A 16,622-nucleotide genomic window follows, 5' to 3' on the forward strand; every position below is an offset into this window, starting at 1 on the left:
GATAAAAGAAAACCTTATACATTTGATATGTATAATATTTTAATAATTCGTGTTCATCATTTATAAAAGGTATATTTTTTCTATTTTTAAAAAAGATTTTCGAATGGTTACTTATCAGTTTGAAGTTGCATCATGCTTAGAATCATAAAAATTATTTTTAATCATAATTATTATGATCCTGGTGTAGTGACAGATGGTACATTTTTACGGAAGAATCTTTCATCACGTGATGGCAGTATCCACTCTGTGTTTATATTGAAAGTTAAGCGTAATTATTTAACAACTTGCAGTCACACATTTGTAAAATATCTACCATGTCGAACGTTAATCTCTTAATCTCCATTTCGCTGGGACATATTGAGTTGATTAAATTGTATGAACCCCGCAGAAATGCGCTAATACCTGATTAAAAACACCTCTGGGTGCAATAAGTGAACGGTTTACTCACGTACGTGGTCTAATAACTGTATGCATTCGCACACGCGTGTATGTGTGTGTATGCAGGCGCGTGTAAGTATGTTACTATTTTAAAATTCAATATCGTTTGGATAGCAATTAAAGTTTATACAGTCATCGTGTGATTATATCTCACTGAATTAAAATTATTGCAATTTGTGCATAGTTTTTAATGAGTGTGCTATATTACTATACAAATGCATTTTTAATTCAGTAATCGAAATGAAATAAAATAATAATATAATCAACAATAAACGAGACCAATGTGGAAAGGTCAATAGTCAATTCCGAGTATAATTTCGTATGATTTATAGGCTTAGAAAAATTAGGTTCAAACTGAACTTTGAATTAAACTTTTAAAATTACTACAGTTGAATTATTAAATATGAAATATTTAATAATAACAATAATAACACTACTGATGTTTATTTTTAATATTTGATGCGTGACCTTTCATTCATATGATTTTTTTAATCGCAATTGACTTTATTCCTCAAAAAATGTAAAAAAAATCCTCTTTTAGAACTTTTAGATTTAAACTTTACATTTTTATAATGTTATTATATGGTTAAAATAAAGTAAGGATGCAGTAATTATGATGTAAATAGAACAAAATAATAATTATATGAAATATATACTAAATCTTTTACGTCATTAAAAATTCAACTTAATGTCTTAAAAGTTAAATAATTATTATTCTATTAATAATAATTCAAGTTAACTTTATATTTTGGTTATTTAAAATAAAAATTCTACATTTTTATTCAATATAAATTATTTAATCATATAAGGAAAATAAAACAAAAAAATAGACATAAATCTTTTTTTTTTAAATACCAAAAACACTGTTCCCATTTTATTTAGTAAAAGTTTTTATTCTAGAAAAATATAAATCTTCTAGCTTATCGGTACAAAATCTCATGTATAATTTCTTTTTTTTTTTATATGATTTACATTTACCTATAATGTATAAATATTAAAATGAGTGGAAGTTCTTTTTTAATTGAATTTAGAAAAAAACACATAGTTTTTAGTAAAAATAAAGAATTATTTTTAAGAATATTTTACCACTTTTCGTATGACGATTTTTAAAATTTGATTCGTTGATGTTAAAATTAATTTTAATAATATTATCATCAAATCTTATCATATAACTAAATATTTTAATATGCTTATACCAAATAACAAATAGAGTTATAAAAATATAACGATATTTACTTCCTTCTGAATGTAAATTTTAAAAGCGTCAAGATATGATGCATTTTAGAAACTTTACAATATAAATGTATGCAATGAGTGTAGATTATATATTAACTAAATTTCTAATTGTTTTTAAACCAGCCTGTTTGTACGCACCGTCGCGGAGCCTTAGAAAAATATTTATCGCCAGCCGGCCGCGCGACACTCGCGAACGTGCGCTCTGAAGAATATTATAAATTATAGTGAAACGAGGGGATGATGATATTCGAGGACAATAAAGGCCCAGAAAATGATAAACAAAACTTATTATTATTAATGTTAACGAACAATGGTTAAATAAAATAATCTTATCTCGGGTGGTGGTGATAAGGGTCCAACTGATAATCGCTACACCTGACTCCTAGATGGCAGCGTAAATAAGTACTGCTACCAACCGGCAGACCGCAACGGACAACAATCGTGGCGATGGATGGCTTGTGTCGGGAACGCAGTTGGTACTACTGGCGTACGCGACGCGCACCACGAACCGACTTGTAAAAAGGACCACGGGTGAAAACCACGTGGACGCCAAAGAAATTAAAGTGATCGCGACTGAAAACAGGTTAACGTACGGGAAACGCACTCGAAGAGGAACTATCTAACACACACAAAAGCGAGTTCATGAAATACGGTGCACGGTGATGGTATAATACCACTGTCCACCAATCAACCGACGCGATAAACGGGGCGTAATGACGCAAAGCCGCGAAAGTGACCACGAGGTCGACAATATCTAAAATAACACGCGGTGACACTACATGCGGTGACACACACACGAGATCGAACAACGGTGGCGGATCATACGCACGACAAAACGACAATCGCGTACAAAGAAAGAATCGACCTTAGGAAGATAACACACACGGCAAAGGCGGCGCAGGCACGATAGTTATCGGCCGGCCGGCGAACGAATGTCCAGAACCGACAACCAGTTTTTCCACACACACCACCGCGAACTACGGCCCGGGCGACCGGGTGCGCGTCACCGGTGGGGGTAAAAAAGAGAGGGTGCCGACGCGACGGTGGTCTTGGCAAATCCTAGACGCTCGTCACGATGGTGCACAAACACAGCCACAGTCTAATATTCTTTTCGCAGTAATAAACAATTTAAGTATCCAGATTAACAAAAATACATATTTAATTTTACTGATTTACCTATATGATATATTTTATATTATATTACGATATAAAAATATACATCTCTATAGTATATATAGATATTTTATAATTGCTCCTTGCATACAATATTTTTGGTTCTTTCTTCAGGAAGCAGTGTTACCATATTATCAGGAGAACTTACACGTAAACAAGCAACGTATAATTGGCCATGGGAGAAACAGTCATTCCTAAAATCCACTCCCGTCATTTTCGAAGACTGGAGCTTAAGGAGTTTTGTTAATTTTCATGGCGAAACAGGCCTTAACTGTAGCCGTTTAAATTGAAAGTGGTAATATAAATGATGAAAATGGAATTTATTCTACGTAGAAAAAATATTTCTCCTATACTACAGCCTGTAAAGATAGTTACTACAATTACATTTTTATGTGAGATCCTACCCTAAAATCGTGTGCCATTACAAAGTTTTGAAGACATTAAGTTATGCAAAAGTATTATTTGAGCTCCAATTTTCAAACATAGATTCTAATGTGGAATTAAAAAGTGAAGGAACTCTACAGAATAGTGAATTATATCTTCTAAATCCACAGCAGAGCCCACAGATGGATATTGCAGTATTTCAGTAGGAAGCTGATCCAATCCAAGGAATCGTTGCTGCAGTGTCTTTGTGTAAATCTTTGTGTAAAAATGGCTCTATCGGTTAGCCAATTAAGGTTTTCTTAATGGAAAGTATTTAAATTTAGATAAATTAGTTCACTTAATTTTTTTAGATTCTTAGCTACTGCATAGAGATTGTTTAGAATGTTCAATTTTCTATCATCATCTTCAAATAAATTTCCCGTTCCTATTCAAAGGAGTAATCTGGAAAAATGTTCTACCTCCGAATTACCTTTAAAGTACACTCACATGTTGATTTTTAAGAATTTGACTTAGATCTTAGACCATAGGAAGGATGATTTAAGGCAGGCTGACAGACATAGGTAGTGTTTGCCTGAAGTCCTCAGCCAATAAGACTTTCATCCCATCCATTTTAGATATTTACTACTCCAGATGTCTTGGAAATTTATATTCAATGCTTCTATTATTTCCTTGTGGGTCATGGTGGCTTTATCCCAAACAATTAATTTGCATTTCTTAAGTGCATGTATTGTATCACTTTACTTTGAAATGTTGCACTAAGGAGTTTCAGTAAAATTTAAATTAATGAAAAGTTTAAAAGCAGAGTGAGTGATTTTTCCACCATCCAATAAAATAGCTGCCATCCCGGAGGCTACAACACAAATCGCAATTTTTATGTGCATTCTTACGCTAGTAAACAACAGCTTCATATAAAACGTTTTTCCTATTCCACCAGGAGCATCCAAAAAGAAAATCCGTCTAGAATCTAAATCAATGTTTTTTATAATTTCGAAAAAACATGACTGTTCATGATTAAGATTTGATGTCTTGTGATGAAGAGATTTATATAACTACGTCGTAAGACAATTAACTCAGTTAATCACGATTGACAATGAATATAATGCAATCCAATCAATCCACATCATAAGACGGTAAAGGGAGTCCAAACTGCGGAAAAGTGTAGTTACCTATTGAAAACACAACCACTTCTAGCAGCACTAAACATTTGATGTAAACGACGTTCATAATAATTTCAATATCAATCTCTCGGTAATAATTTACCAATTGTCTTTTTACATATTTTAACATACTGTCCTTATACTTTTTCCAACATTTTAACAGATCAGTTAACTAGCAAGATAATAACAAAACAGCAAATAGTTTATGGATTTTTTGTGGGGAAAAAGAAATAGTGTCTTCTTCTAGAGTTCGGTCCCAATGAGCGTCATCTTTCAATAACCCAAGAGCTTGGCAGATTGATTAATAAGATGGAATAACCGTTTCTTACACATTAATTTGAGATTATTAAAGCAAGTATTTCATAAAATAAAAGTCACATGCTATAGCATTCAGCATTGTTAGGTTGTACAGTATAGACTCTACCAATCGATCAAGATCTTAATTAATTTCTGGATAACAGAGGCACCCTTTCCTTGCTTTCTTTGTCTAAAATTGTTATTTGTCCAAATAAAATAAGTTGAAACTTCGCTTTATAAAGCTTAAAAAAGGCATTATCAGTTGTAAAGTAAATTCATTGATCATTCTCGAAATAAACAGAATGATATATTACAGGGGAAATCTCTCATGGATACATAAGATTTCCAAGCAACGTCAGAACTGCTAATGTAGTGTCCTGTTTCATACTTAGATACATTATTTCGCTTGTTTTCTAAACAAAACACTGCTCAATCACTTCCTTTATTTACGTACTTGAATATGTATTTATGGACTTCACAGAGTTGTACAGTTCAACGTTAATGTGAGCTATAAATATAAGGGACCTAACCTAACATAACCTAACCTAATCCCTCATTGGTTATCAATTTTCTGTGGTATTTGGATTTTATATTATATTTTATTATATTTTAGATACGAGTATATATACGTATGTTATTAGAATAAAAATTTTGTTTTTTTTCTGATCTAAACAGTATTGCCGTTTGCATATAAAGAATTTATAACAAGAAAATGTCTCTTCTGTAATTTTCATGATTTAGCTACAATACATTTCTCACTGAAAGTATAGGTTTTAAAATGTAAACTATATATTTTATATTAATTAGGAATAAATACATTTACGGATTAAAAATATAATTTGAGTTTTAAAATTAAAATAAATCTTTATTGCGGGATTTAAATTAAGGAATCTGCACAATGGACTTAGAATTAATTTACTATGGCTTATAGTGCAGCACAAAATGAGTATAGATTAAATAACTACCAAAAATAAAACGTAGGATCGATTAATTAATTTACTGACTATAAATCATTTTCAAACTCAGAATTACCCCTATGGTAACTGATTGTGATCTGCCAGTATTTTATAGATCACACTTAGTACTATTCATACAAATGCTTTTGAAATTTTTAATAAAGATCAACTGTTAAATTCAGTGTGGCAAAATCAGTTAACGTTTAAATTTTAATTTTATTTATAAAAAGTATAAGAAAAAGTATATAAAATTTATTTATAAAAAGTATAGCTCTCAAACTAGAAAATAAAAAACACAATAATTTCTACTTCAATGAAACAATTTGTTATCATCATGATGCACAGAGAATGTTTCCTTAATTTTGTCAACAGACAAATAAGATAATTAACTGGATAGCTTTATATAAATGTTAATTGCAAAGAATACATTATTTAGACATAATTTATGTAAAATCGTATAACTGAAGCAAACATGGGACAAAAATAAAAAAAAAAATGAACATTTTAAAACCAAATAAAGTGACTAAAAAAATTTAAAGTCATATTTTCTGATTTTTAAACCAAACATTATGTTCCGAACACTATAATAGAATAATAAAATAAAATTGAATTTTAAAATAACGAAACCCCAAAAATGTAATCGATTAAGACATTGCGGTTCAGAAAATTAGTCTTCTCAACATTTATCATGCCTTCCGGAAATGAGTTGTCTGTGTTAATGTTATTTGTTAAATCAATATAACGTCAACATCATGTAATTACAGTCATGTAATATACTCAAAGGGATTTTAAAATTATATAACCTTTATACCTGTAAAAGCAAATAAGAAATTTTTTTATTAAATTATCTTTTACAGACATATACTTTTTTCAGTAATTTGTCGTCATAAAAGTTTATAAAATAAAAACAAAAACGCATCACACTTAACGCATTAGCATAATACTGGCCTTTATGAATATAATTTAATTTTTAATATCAACAATTGTAACTATGTACTGGTTACTATCGGAAGGACGAACAACAGTAAACGAAGATAAAATGTATTCCTAAAAAACACTTGTTTATACCATAAATCTATGACTTCCTACGTGAAATACATTTTAATATTACCTAGTCCTCGGAAAGAGTCATTCTAATGAAATATAATTTATAATCTGTTTTCAACAATTTAATGTAAGAAATTTCATATAGACTTCTTAAGTTCTAAGTAGCCAAATTATATTTATGCACATAATTTACAATATATATTTTTATATGATACATTTATAACACACGCGAAATAACATTACTGACACGTATGTAAATGTAAAATGTTTATTGAATTATTTAAAAATATTTAATACAGTACAAATGTAGAAAGTAAATTTATTTTACACTTCAACAATAACAGATATCATATATTTTAAAATCATATCAATTGCTATTTTTGAGCGATTATTGTATGTTATTTAAGAAAATTATAATATATTATAATATAATAACCCAAAAATACAAAAATAAAATAGAATGCTGAGGTTCGTGGAATGAGTGGGGGATGAGGATGTGGTATAAACGGGTTGTTACTTTCCTCCTTGTTTAAAGGAGGGCTCTCGGGGTTGAGAAGGTTCAAGAGCCGATCAGCGCAATTGTACAGTCTGCCAAACTAGATAAAACAGCACTTACTTGTTCGCCGTAAAACTTCTGATGCCGACGCGAGGTTGAAAAAGAAAGAACAAATGCAGAATTTAATAACACTAGAACTGGATATTCTTCAACACTCGTACGAAGAACGCAAGTCGAACAGATTAAAATAATTCAATATTTTTTTATTTAAGTTAAACTTAAATGAGTTAAAACAAATCGCATGTATAAATACATAAATCGCTCGTCGTTGATCTTATAATCGGTGCGCATGCACTGACGACCTAAGATCAAGAGCTCTGTGTGTAGAGTGTGTGTGTGTGTCCCTGTTATATAGGCACATGTGGCGGCATGGACCTTGGGCCTGTCCTTTTAATGTAGGGATGTCAATACTACTATTGTTCGACCCGTGTCGTTCGTGCGGGTATCGAAGGTACCGTTATTTATTTGAAAGGGTTTAAAAATAACGTACATATAGATTGCATACATAATAAAATATTTGTGCCGTCTTTAACAGTCAAATGATGCACATCATTACAACAATTATACAAAAAAAAAAGGGTAATAATCATTATAAAAAAATATAATACAGGTTTCTACAATATCCTTCAATCTTCGTCTACAATAGTAGGCATTTTCAATGAGGCTTTCTTCATGATCGGTTTTTCCCGTTTTGCTAACGATTCGACAGATGTGAGAACAACTTCATGATTTTTCGATGTCATTGTCGACGGCTTACTGCTCTTCATCAATTTCTTCTTGTAAACTGACTGCTCTTTTCAGTTTTGGTTTACAACCGAGTTATTTGTTACTTTCAGAAGTTCTTGTACATTAGGATATTTTTGATCTACCACTGATATCTTGGTGCTAAAAAAAAAAAATGATAATAATAATGAGATGCATTTATTTTTATTTTAAATTGAAGAAGAGTTAGTGACTAGATTTTTATGTATTAGTGAAGCTTTAAATCAGTTGGTAAATGTACTCAAGATTTGTAAGATCATCTTGATTATCTAAAATAATCGAGACAGAATCGGTTTCATTGTCAACTATTAGAAAACCGAAACGGTTGTAAGATATAAAAGTCTTTTTTATTTAAGCTAGCGGGTAGTTTATATATGGTGGATTGTACATTTTTGCTTTTTTGTTTCTTGACTGAGACATTAATTTTTTTGCCGTCCGTTTTCCAAATATATTTTGTTTAACTAGTACAAAACAGTAATAAGGTATATTGAGTTAACGGTTTCATACATTTACAAATATTTTAATATATTTTTAGGAGGTCTAAATCGTAGCTTTTTTTTTCATTATTCACAGTATTTTTTATCTTGACTAATAGATTTTTCGTGAGATATGAGAGCTTCTTCGAAATTATTTCGATACTTCGAGTGATTTGATGACAATTGTTTAATTTATCATTAATTGTACTGAGTTTTTCATTGTCAGATTTCCGCACCACTAGTAAACTTGCATTACTCGATCATACCATCAATTGTTTACCAGACATTTTTAATTTTCCATCACAATCCGTTGTCTTGCTTATAACCTGAAACTTTCCTGCGATTTCCTTATCGATAAACCTTTCCGATTTCATAGTTTTGTTGGATTTGTCAAGTAGTTTTGAATTCGATTCATTCAATTCGTCATCAACTGCGGTACGTCTTTCTTTAGGGGATAACCACAAAATATAATTGGAAGCCTTTAATTTTTTTAATAATACATTTTTACAAGCTATAATTGGTATGGAAACGGCTTTCGGAAGTAAATCATCCTTGATTTCATTTTCGAACTTAGTCTATGTCTTGATAATCTGGAAATCTGTTCTGGTCCTAGGAACACGTTTAGTTACAAACATCTGGACAAAACATAATGGAACATTGTTCCCTGGGCTTAAGAGTTCGCAAACCGACAAGACCATTAACTCCGTCAAGTGTGCTCTGACTGTAGTGTCCACTGAGCAAATCATTACCGTACATTTGCTGTATTCCATTCATTTCACGAACCATCCAATGAGATATAAGCCGTGCATTTCATGTCTCGTCCGTGCTGCGCAAATACATAAATTGACTTTTCATTGAAGAATTGACGTAACGCCGATGAATTTGGCTTGGTCACCAATGCTTCGAAGTAATTTGATACAAATTCTCTTCGATAGTCTTATGTATATATAATATATCAATCTTCTATCTTCTATCTTCTATATAAATAAAAATCTAATGCTGTTTGTAAGTCTCGCTAAAACTCGAGAACGGCTGAACCGATCTAGCTCATTTTAGTCTTAAATTATTTGTGGAAGTCCAGAGAAGGTTTAAAAGGTTAGGAAACCTAAAATAATTATAAAACCTAAATAATAATAGTTACCAAGGGATCAATCGCGATTACCTCACGCATATACTATTCAACTTTACACCGCCATGGAGACAACAACATATATCATAAACAATCATAGTTTTATTTCTCTATGTAATCTTATTTCCGCAATCATTTATTACACACAATTCACCAAAAATAGTCCTTTGCATTCGTATGAAAAATTTATCTATATAACTACTCAACACTGCACACACTTACTCAGTACGGTACTCTCCACGGTCGTGTTTTGTTCTCTCCGTGTATGTGCGCATGAATTTTTCACACTTTCATTAATTACAATTTACGATGCCGAAAAGAAGACGACCTGACTTAGGTCCTCGCAGTCAATCAAATATGCGATGAGCTACCTCACGTGCTAACCGCACTGATGACCAGACAGATCAAGAAAATAGTCATATTGCTTTAGTCAGTGACAATGAAATATATAGGCTTAGAATTCGTGCACAACAACAGCAAGCACGAAATAATGAAATTGATATGTGTTTATTGATGGCAAATAAAGCATTGTCATGTTTAGGAATGACGGCACCCAATCGTTATATGCACGATGCATTAAACCACGAGTTGCGAAGAGAACAACAGTACGACACTGGATCATTGGCCGAAACTGTTTGTACAAATGTTCCACAATTAAATCCACAACAAAGAATTGCGTACGACACTTTGATAAAAGATGTGAACAGTGGATCTGGTGGAATTTATTTTATTGATGCTCCCCGAGGAACAGGAAAAACGTTCTTAATTTCATTGCTTTTGGCGAGGATCAGATCGCAAAGTAATGTAGCTCTAGCGTTGATTCATCTGAAATAGCTGCGACTCCACTAGAAGGCGGGCAAACTGCACATTCTGCCTTGAAATTACCATTAAACATGCAAATCAACGAAACACCAATTTGCAACATATCCAAAAATAGCGCAATGGCCAAGATCCTACAAGTATGCAAATTGATTATTTGGGATGAATGTACAATAAATGACCCATAAGAGGTCATTGGAGGCCCTGGACCGAACGTTGAAAGATCTTCGTGACAACCAAAATATTTTTGGTGGGACCATGATTCTGTTATCAGGTGATTTTCGTCAGACTCTTCCAGTCATTCCCTAATCAACTGTTACTGATGAACTAAACGCATGCCTGAAATTATCGAATTTTTGGCGGTACGTTAAGACACTCCAATTAACAACTACCATACGAGTATTTTTGCAACAAAATGAAACTGCAAATGTGTTTTTGAAACAGTTGTTAAACATTGGTAATAATAAAGTCGCAGTGGACACTTCGATCGGATTAATCACATTACCCATTGATTTCTGGCACATCACAGACTCTAAAGAAGAGCTTATTCAGCATGTTTTCCTAGATATAGCACAACAGTTCAATAACCATAATTGGCCGCGTAAACGAGCAATATTGGTGGCAAAAAATAAAAATGTCGATGCTCTCAATGCAACCATTCAGAATTTTTTACCGGGACAGTTGGTTTCCTACAAATCAGTCGACACCATTATGAACCAGGATGACGTAATCAACTATCCCACGGAGTTTTTAAATTCGCTGGAATTGCCTGGATTACCACCACACAATTTGCTGTTAAAAGAAGGATCAGTTGTCATCATGCTGCATAGCATTAATCAACCTCGACTGTGCAATGGAACAAGACTGGCTGTGAAAAAGCTAATGAATAACGTCATTGAGGCAACAATCATAAAGGGAAAATACAAAGGAGAAGATGTCTTGATCCCGCGTATACCGATGACTCCAACAGATTTACCATTCGATTTTAAAGGTCTACAATTTCCCGTACGTCTGGCCTTTGCGATGACCATAAATAAATCGCAATCGTTGGAAGTTTGCGGAATTAACTTAGAGTTTCTCTGTTTCTCGCATGGACAATTATACGTCGCGTGTTCGCGCGTCGGAAAACCGTCATCTTTATTTATTTACGCACCATAAAACAAAACAAAAAATATAGTTTATCAGAAAGCTTTAAATTGATTAACAGACTATATCTTAATTGTGTGTGCCTATTAATATCAATTGAAACCTTATCGTTGTGACGTGACTATTTTTAAGCAAAATCATGTATAATAAATAAAACATCATTCATACCGAGCATTTTTTTAAAAAAAATTACGGATTCTATTTGTTTGTTTTAAGTTATTTTATACAAAAGTTTAGCTTTTTTATTTATCGAATGAGGCAATACGAAGTCGAAAAAATACCGGTTTTTACCTGAGGTGACTTTTTCCCGGGCAACGCCGGGTGGGATATATAATATCTTCAGTAACTGTACTTATTTTATCCATGTTAATATTAATATCGATATCTGTCTTCACAAATGTTCTTTTACAATCGTAATTTCAACTATCCAGCTATTTTTACAGTTGTGAGTAAAGATATACAAAAATGCTAGTCAATAATGAAAAATTAAAACCTATTCGTTATAGACACTTAAACATAATTTACGTTGATATAGTGTTATACGAAAGCTATAGTAAACAACTAAATAAATTAAATAAAACCCGTCAATAAATTTAAAAATGCGTATTATTTATATTATTAAATCAGACAAAAAATTAATTAAATATTAATATTATAATTAAAGGATATATGAATTACACATTTGTACCTTTATTTTGATAGAAAATTTACGAATTTTATCCGTATCGGTTCGTTGATGAAAAACATACATTTTTAATTTATTAAAACGTATTTTAAATATATTTAAAATGTAGTGGCATACATTATTTTCAGTAAAATGTTCAGTAAGAAATGTTAGATGACTAGATACATCGTTTATTATAATAAATTACTGTTTATAAGAAATGAATAATTAGTGATTATTGAGATCATAATTTTAGTATTTATAAATTTTAATTTATACCTATTTAATAAATTAGGAAATTATAACTGTTTTTGAATGAATATTTTAGAGTGAACTCCTTTAACTATAATAACTTTCATTGCATTCTTTGGTAACTTATTACATAATCGAATATACTTATTTAAAAAAAGAACACTTAGAAGTAATGACAAATATTATTTTTATGATCTCCAATTGTAAAAAATACCTTGTTATGATTTTTCGGTTATAAAATTTTGAAAATTAAAAATTATTTCTCACGTTTTTTTTATTTTTTTATTTTTTTGTTGATATTATAATTCTATTTTGATTTTTTACTACATAAGTAAGAAAACTTTTATATTACACGAAGTTCGAACTTTTTGAACATTTTATATCTAAATTCTATGGGCACTTAAACTAACCTAAAAAATAAAACTTAAATTCCACTATTACTTTTTATTGAGCTAAAAATAGATGTAAGATCCTACCTATTCAATTTCTTATTATACTCTTATAAAATATACTGATTTATAGATTTATCATACCAATATCATACTTTTGTATACCTTTTCAAAACAATAAAAAATGATTAATGATAATATTTACTTGAGCTGCACATCAGTCTTTTTTGAAATTTAAAACAATTATTTGACGATATCTTTTCTGTGTGTCAATTAAAATCTTCCAAACGTATCAAACCAATAAACCAAACTTTTTTTGTTAATTTTGACCGATTTATTTATGATCGCCGAGTTAGTTCAGGTATTTACTTATTTTCATATTAACATATGATGTGCCGTACTGTCGAATATAAAGATTTATATCTATAAATACTCTCGATACTTCCAGACCTATATCTCAAAATATCTTCAAAGCTCCGTGAACTAAAGTGTTTAATTATTTCGAAGGTACTATAAAATTAAGCATGTTAATTTTTTTTTTTAATTAAATCGTAAATGTTTGTTTCACATTTAAATAATTTTATGGACTTCTCTGAATTTTTACAGTCATAGTCATACATTTTTTTCATAATAACTATTCGGTACTCACTAAGTTTATTTTATTACATTTTATACACTCTAGTTTTGAATATTTTTAAACGCATAACTTATTCAAAGAAGTGTTTTTAATTTATTTATTTTTTGTGACTTTTTAGTCCACCGTCTTCTCTCGGTTACTTTAATAAATTCTCCACGATTTTTATCTCACTGTCCAGATAACTATTTAAAAATAAACCATATTCACTACTCAAAATAACAAATATAATAAAAATTCTATAATTCCACAACGTTTAGTCTTCAAAATAATCTATGTTGTATAAAATATATTATGATCGTTAATCAATTTCCTTAAAAGAATATTATAGTTATTAATATATATCAAATCGTGTGCCCTTTCGTTATATTATTCTGATATTTTGGTCAAAACGTTCCTATTACATTTCATTGGTTTCTGGCTTAATAAAACTAATTGCTATAACGGTTTGATATGAACCTATGCTGGGAAGTTTTTAGTGTGTGAAAAAGTCTCATATTTCAATAGTCGTATTTTAGCATCATAGTTCGTAGATTTTGTATACCATTATACTACAATAAGATACAAACACAATCAAATAACAGACTTAAATTCAAAGACACATTGCGCTCAAGTAGTTTTATACATAAAACAGTGTAAATATTTTCTTATTTCTATTTAATCCAATTTAAATATTATATTTTCTTGTAGGAACTCCATTAAACAATTTTCGCTGAATAAATAAGCTATTGAATGTTGATACAATGAAATATACTATTCATATTTGCGGTACAAATGTTTTTATAAAGGTCGGACCTATTGCAATAACAGTTTACAGTTAATAAATGCGCATTATTACCATGAACGAACTCGACACGTATATCGTTATGGATTCATATACATAAATATAATTCTGCTCAAAAACAATTCACTCACAGATTTACTGAGTAGGTAAATACATTGAAATTCAAAATAAGTAGAAAACTATTTAACTAACGTGAGGTGCCAAATAAATGCAATACATTTATTATAATAAGTAGGTTATAATTATTATTATTATCATATACACTTTTGAGACAAAAAGTCTCAAAAAAATATAAAAACCCATATGCTTTTAATGTACTACTGTGTATAGGCATGTTGTTTGTTTCTGCGATGTAGACATATATGTATACACTGTATTTATATTCTTGATGGCTTATTTAAAATGTGATTTCGACTTAAAGGCTGTTAAAAAAAACGAAAACAATAGTGAAATGCGCAGATAGATTTGTATTTTAAATGTTTAAAAAAAAAGTGCCATCGTCGTTGTCGATTAAAAGCATTCGAAAAATAGAAGAAATTAAAATTCTATAGAACACGATGATTTTGAAATAAATTTAATCTTACGCTCTATTCGGGTAGGTTTTTTTTTAAGGTTCTGGAATTGAAAAAGGAAAATAATCATTACGATAATTTAGATTTTTATGAAAAATTATGAATTACCTACGCATTATATTATAATAATAATATATGTTCGTATACATTTGAGCCGTTTAATTATAATTTACTACACACAATATCCATATAAATATAACTATTGCGTTAAAGATATAAATAAAAAGGGTTTTTAATGTTGTCTTCTTTTAATTCTATATGAATTATGTTTACAATAAATTATAGCAAAAGACTGTTGAACTGAAAAACAAATTAAGATCCATTGGGCTAATGTCGTTAATTAGAACATAAATCAATTAATTCTACGGTTTTAAAGCCGTTTATTAAATTGCTTTTATACTGTAGAGATATAATTAATATTAACATAACAAGCTTACACTATTGACAAATAACTAAGAAAAATTAGGTGCTTTCGATCAATATAAAATTCAAGCATTTATAAATTTCATAAAATACAACGCACCAACTAATATTTCTATTTACTGCAATAAAAAAGTAAAATAATAATAATAATATAAAAATGATAAACATAACCACTATGCCATTTTTTTTTTTTAATAAGTTGTAACAATTTTATAAAGGATTTACCCTCTTTACATTTAGTTTTTTGATATAATATAAACATTTTGAATGCAAATAATTATTGCTAGTATTCAATTGCATTATATATTATACAAAATGTGTTTTCTTTTTTTTTTTTTAATTATTGTGAAATAAAATGATATCGACATTTTTCAGTTACATCGATGATTGATGGATAATAAATAAAATTATAAATTTCAATTAAATAACAAGCCGTATCTAAGATTTCAAAATGTTATTACCAAACTGTAAAAATATGATATAATATTTCAAATCACAACAATTATTAATAACAATAATAATTAAGCGAAGTTTAATACTCAACAAACCAATATTTCTCTGTAATCAGTTTAAGAAATAATTGGTGTGCTGAATATTTTACGGTAAGTTTAAGTTTAAAAAGAAACCGTACGTGATTTAAGTGTGTAAACATACTCGAAAGAGTTAGTAATATGAGTACAACGAAACTGGCTTGCAGTTATAAACACTACGCATGAAAAGAACGCAAAAGTCTTGGAGGCTCGATTGTTTAATCGACTGTATCGTGACTAAGTATCTCTTAACACTCCGGTTGTTGTTGAAATCCATTAACGTCGCAACGGCAAAAACAGCGAACATAAAACATTTTTTTCGACATTATATTTTTATGTTCTAAACCCTGTGATTTCAACACTAGATAATTTAGATAATTTAGATATTTCTTTCCATATCTTGAACAATAATTTGTCAATAACTCGTTTAGGTACAACTGCTGTAGTGTAAATACAGGATAAAAAAAGAAAATATTTCCTGATAATATTTAGTAATATTAATATTATTATTTCTATATATATTTTATATTATTAATTATTAAATATATTAAATATATATTATTTATTAATTATATATTTAATACTATATATTTCTTAGTAGGTATTATTAAGAAACAATCATTATCTAAACGAAAATACAACCATGATTTTCATTATGACTTATTCTTTAAAATCATTAATATTGTAGTTAATCTTCATTGGTCCAAATACATCTAGGTAATATATTTTGAAGCAAAAAAAAAAAAAAAAAAATAAAACAAAACTCTCGTGCATTTATTTATATTAATTAATCTTTTA

At 29.7% G+C, this 16,622-nt stretch overlaps 2 protein-coding genes across 2 annotated transcripts in view; both read left to right on the top strand.

Annotated features, from left to right (window-relative positions):
* LOC112683166 (neuropeptide CCHamide-2 receptor-like) overlaps nucleotides 1–16,622 on the top strand; it is a 204,314-nt gene that overhangs the window by 123,504 nt on the left and 64,188 nt on the right. The gene's annotated exons all lie outside the window — the stretch shown is intronic.
* Nucleotides 10,505–11,588, top strand: LOC112683156. Its single transcript, XM_025554057.1, has 2 exons — nucleotides 10,505–10,570; nucleotides 10,875–11,588. Exons 1-2 carry the CDS (start codon nucleotides 10,505–10,507, stop codon nucleotides 11,586–11,588), a joined length of 780 nt encoding a protein of 259 aa, XP_025409842.1.

The sequence above is a fragment of the Sipha flava genome, unplaced genomic scaffold (assembly GCF_003268045.1).
Source record: "Sipha flava isolate LNK unplaced genomic scaffold, YSA_version1 220_pilon_pilon, whole genome shotgun sequence".
Lineage (NCBI taxonomy): Eukaryota > Metazoa > Arthropoda > Insecta > Hemiptera > Aphididae > Sipha > Sipha flava.

Coding starts and splice junctions, on each gene's coding strand:
- LOC112683156 (XM_025554057.1), top strand. CDS start 10,505: ATGCAAATCAACGAAACACCAATTTGCAACATATCCAAAAATAGCGCA. Junction 10,571..10,874: donor CAATGGCCAAGATCCTACAA/GTATGCAAATTG, acceptor TTTTTGAAACAG/TTGTTAAACATTGGTAATAA.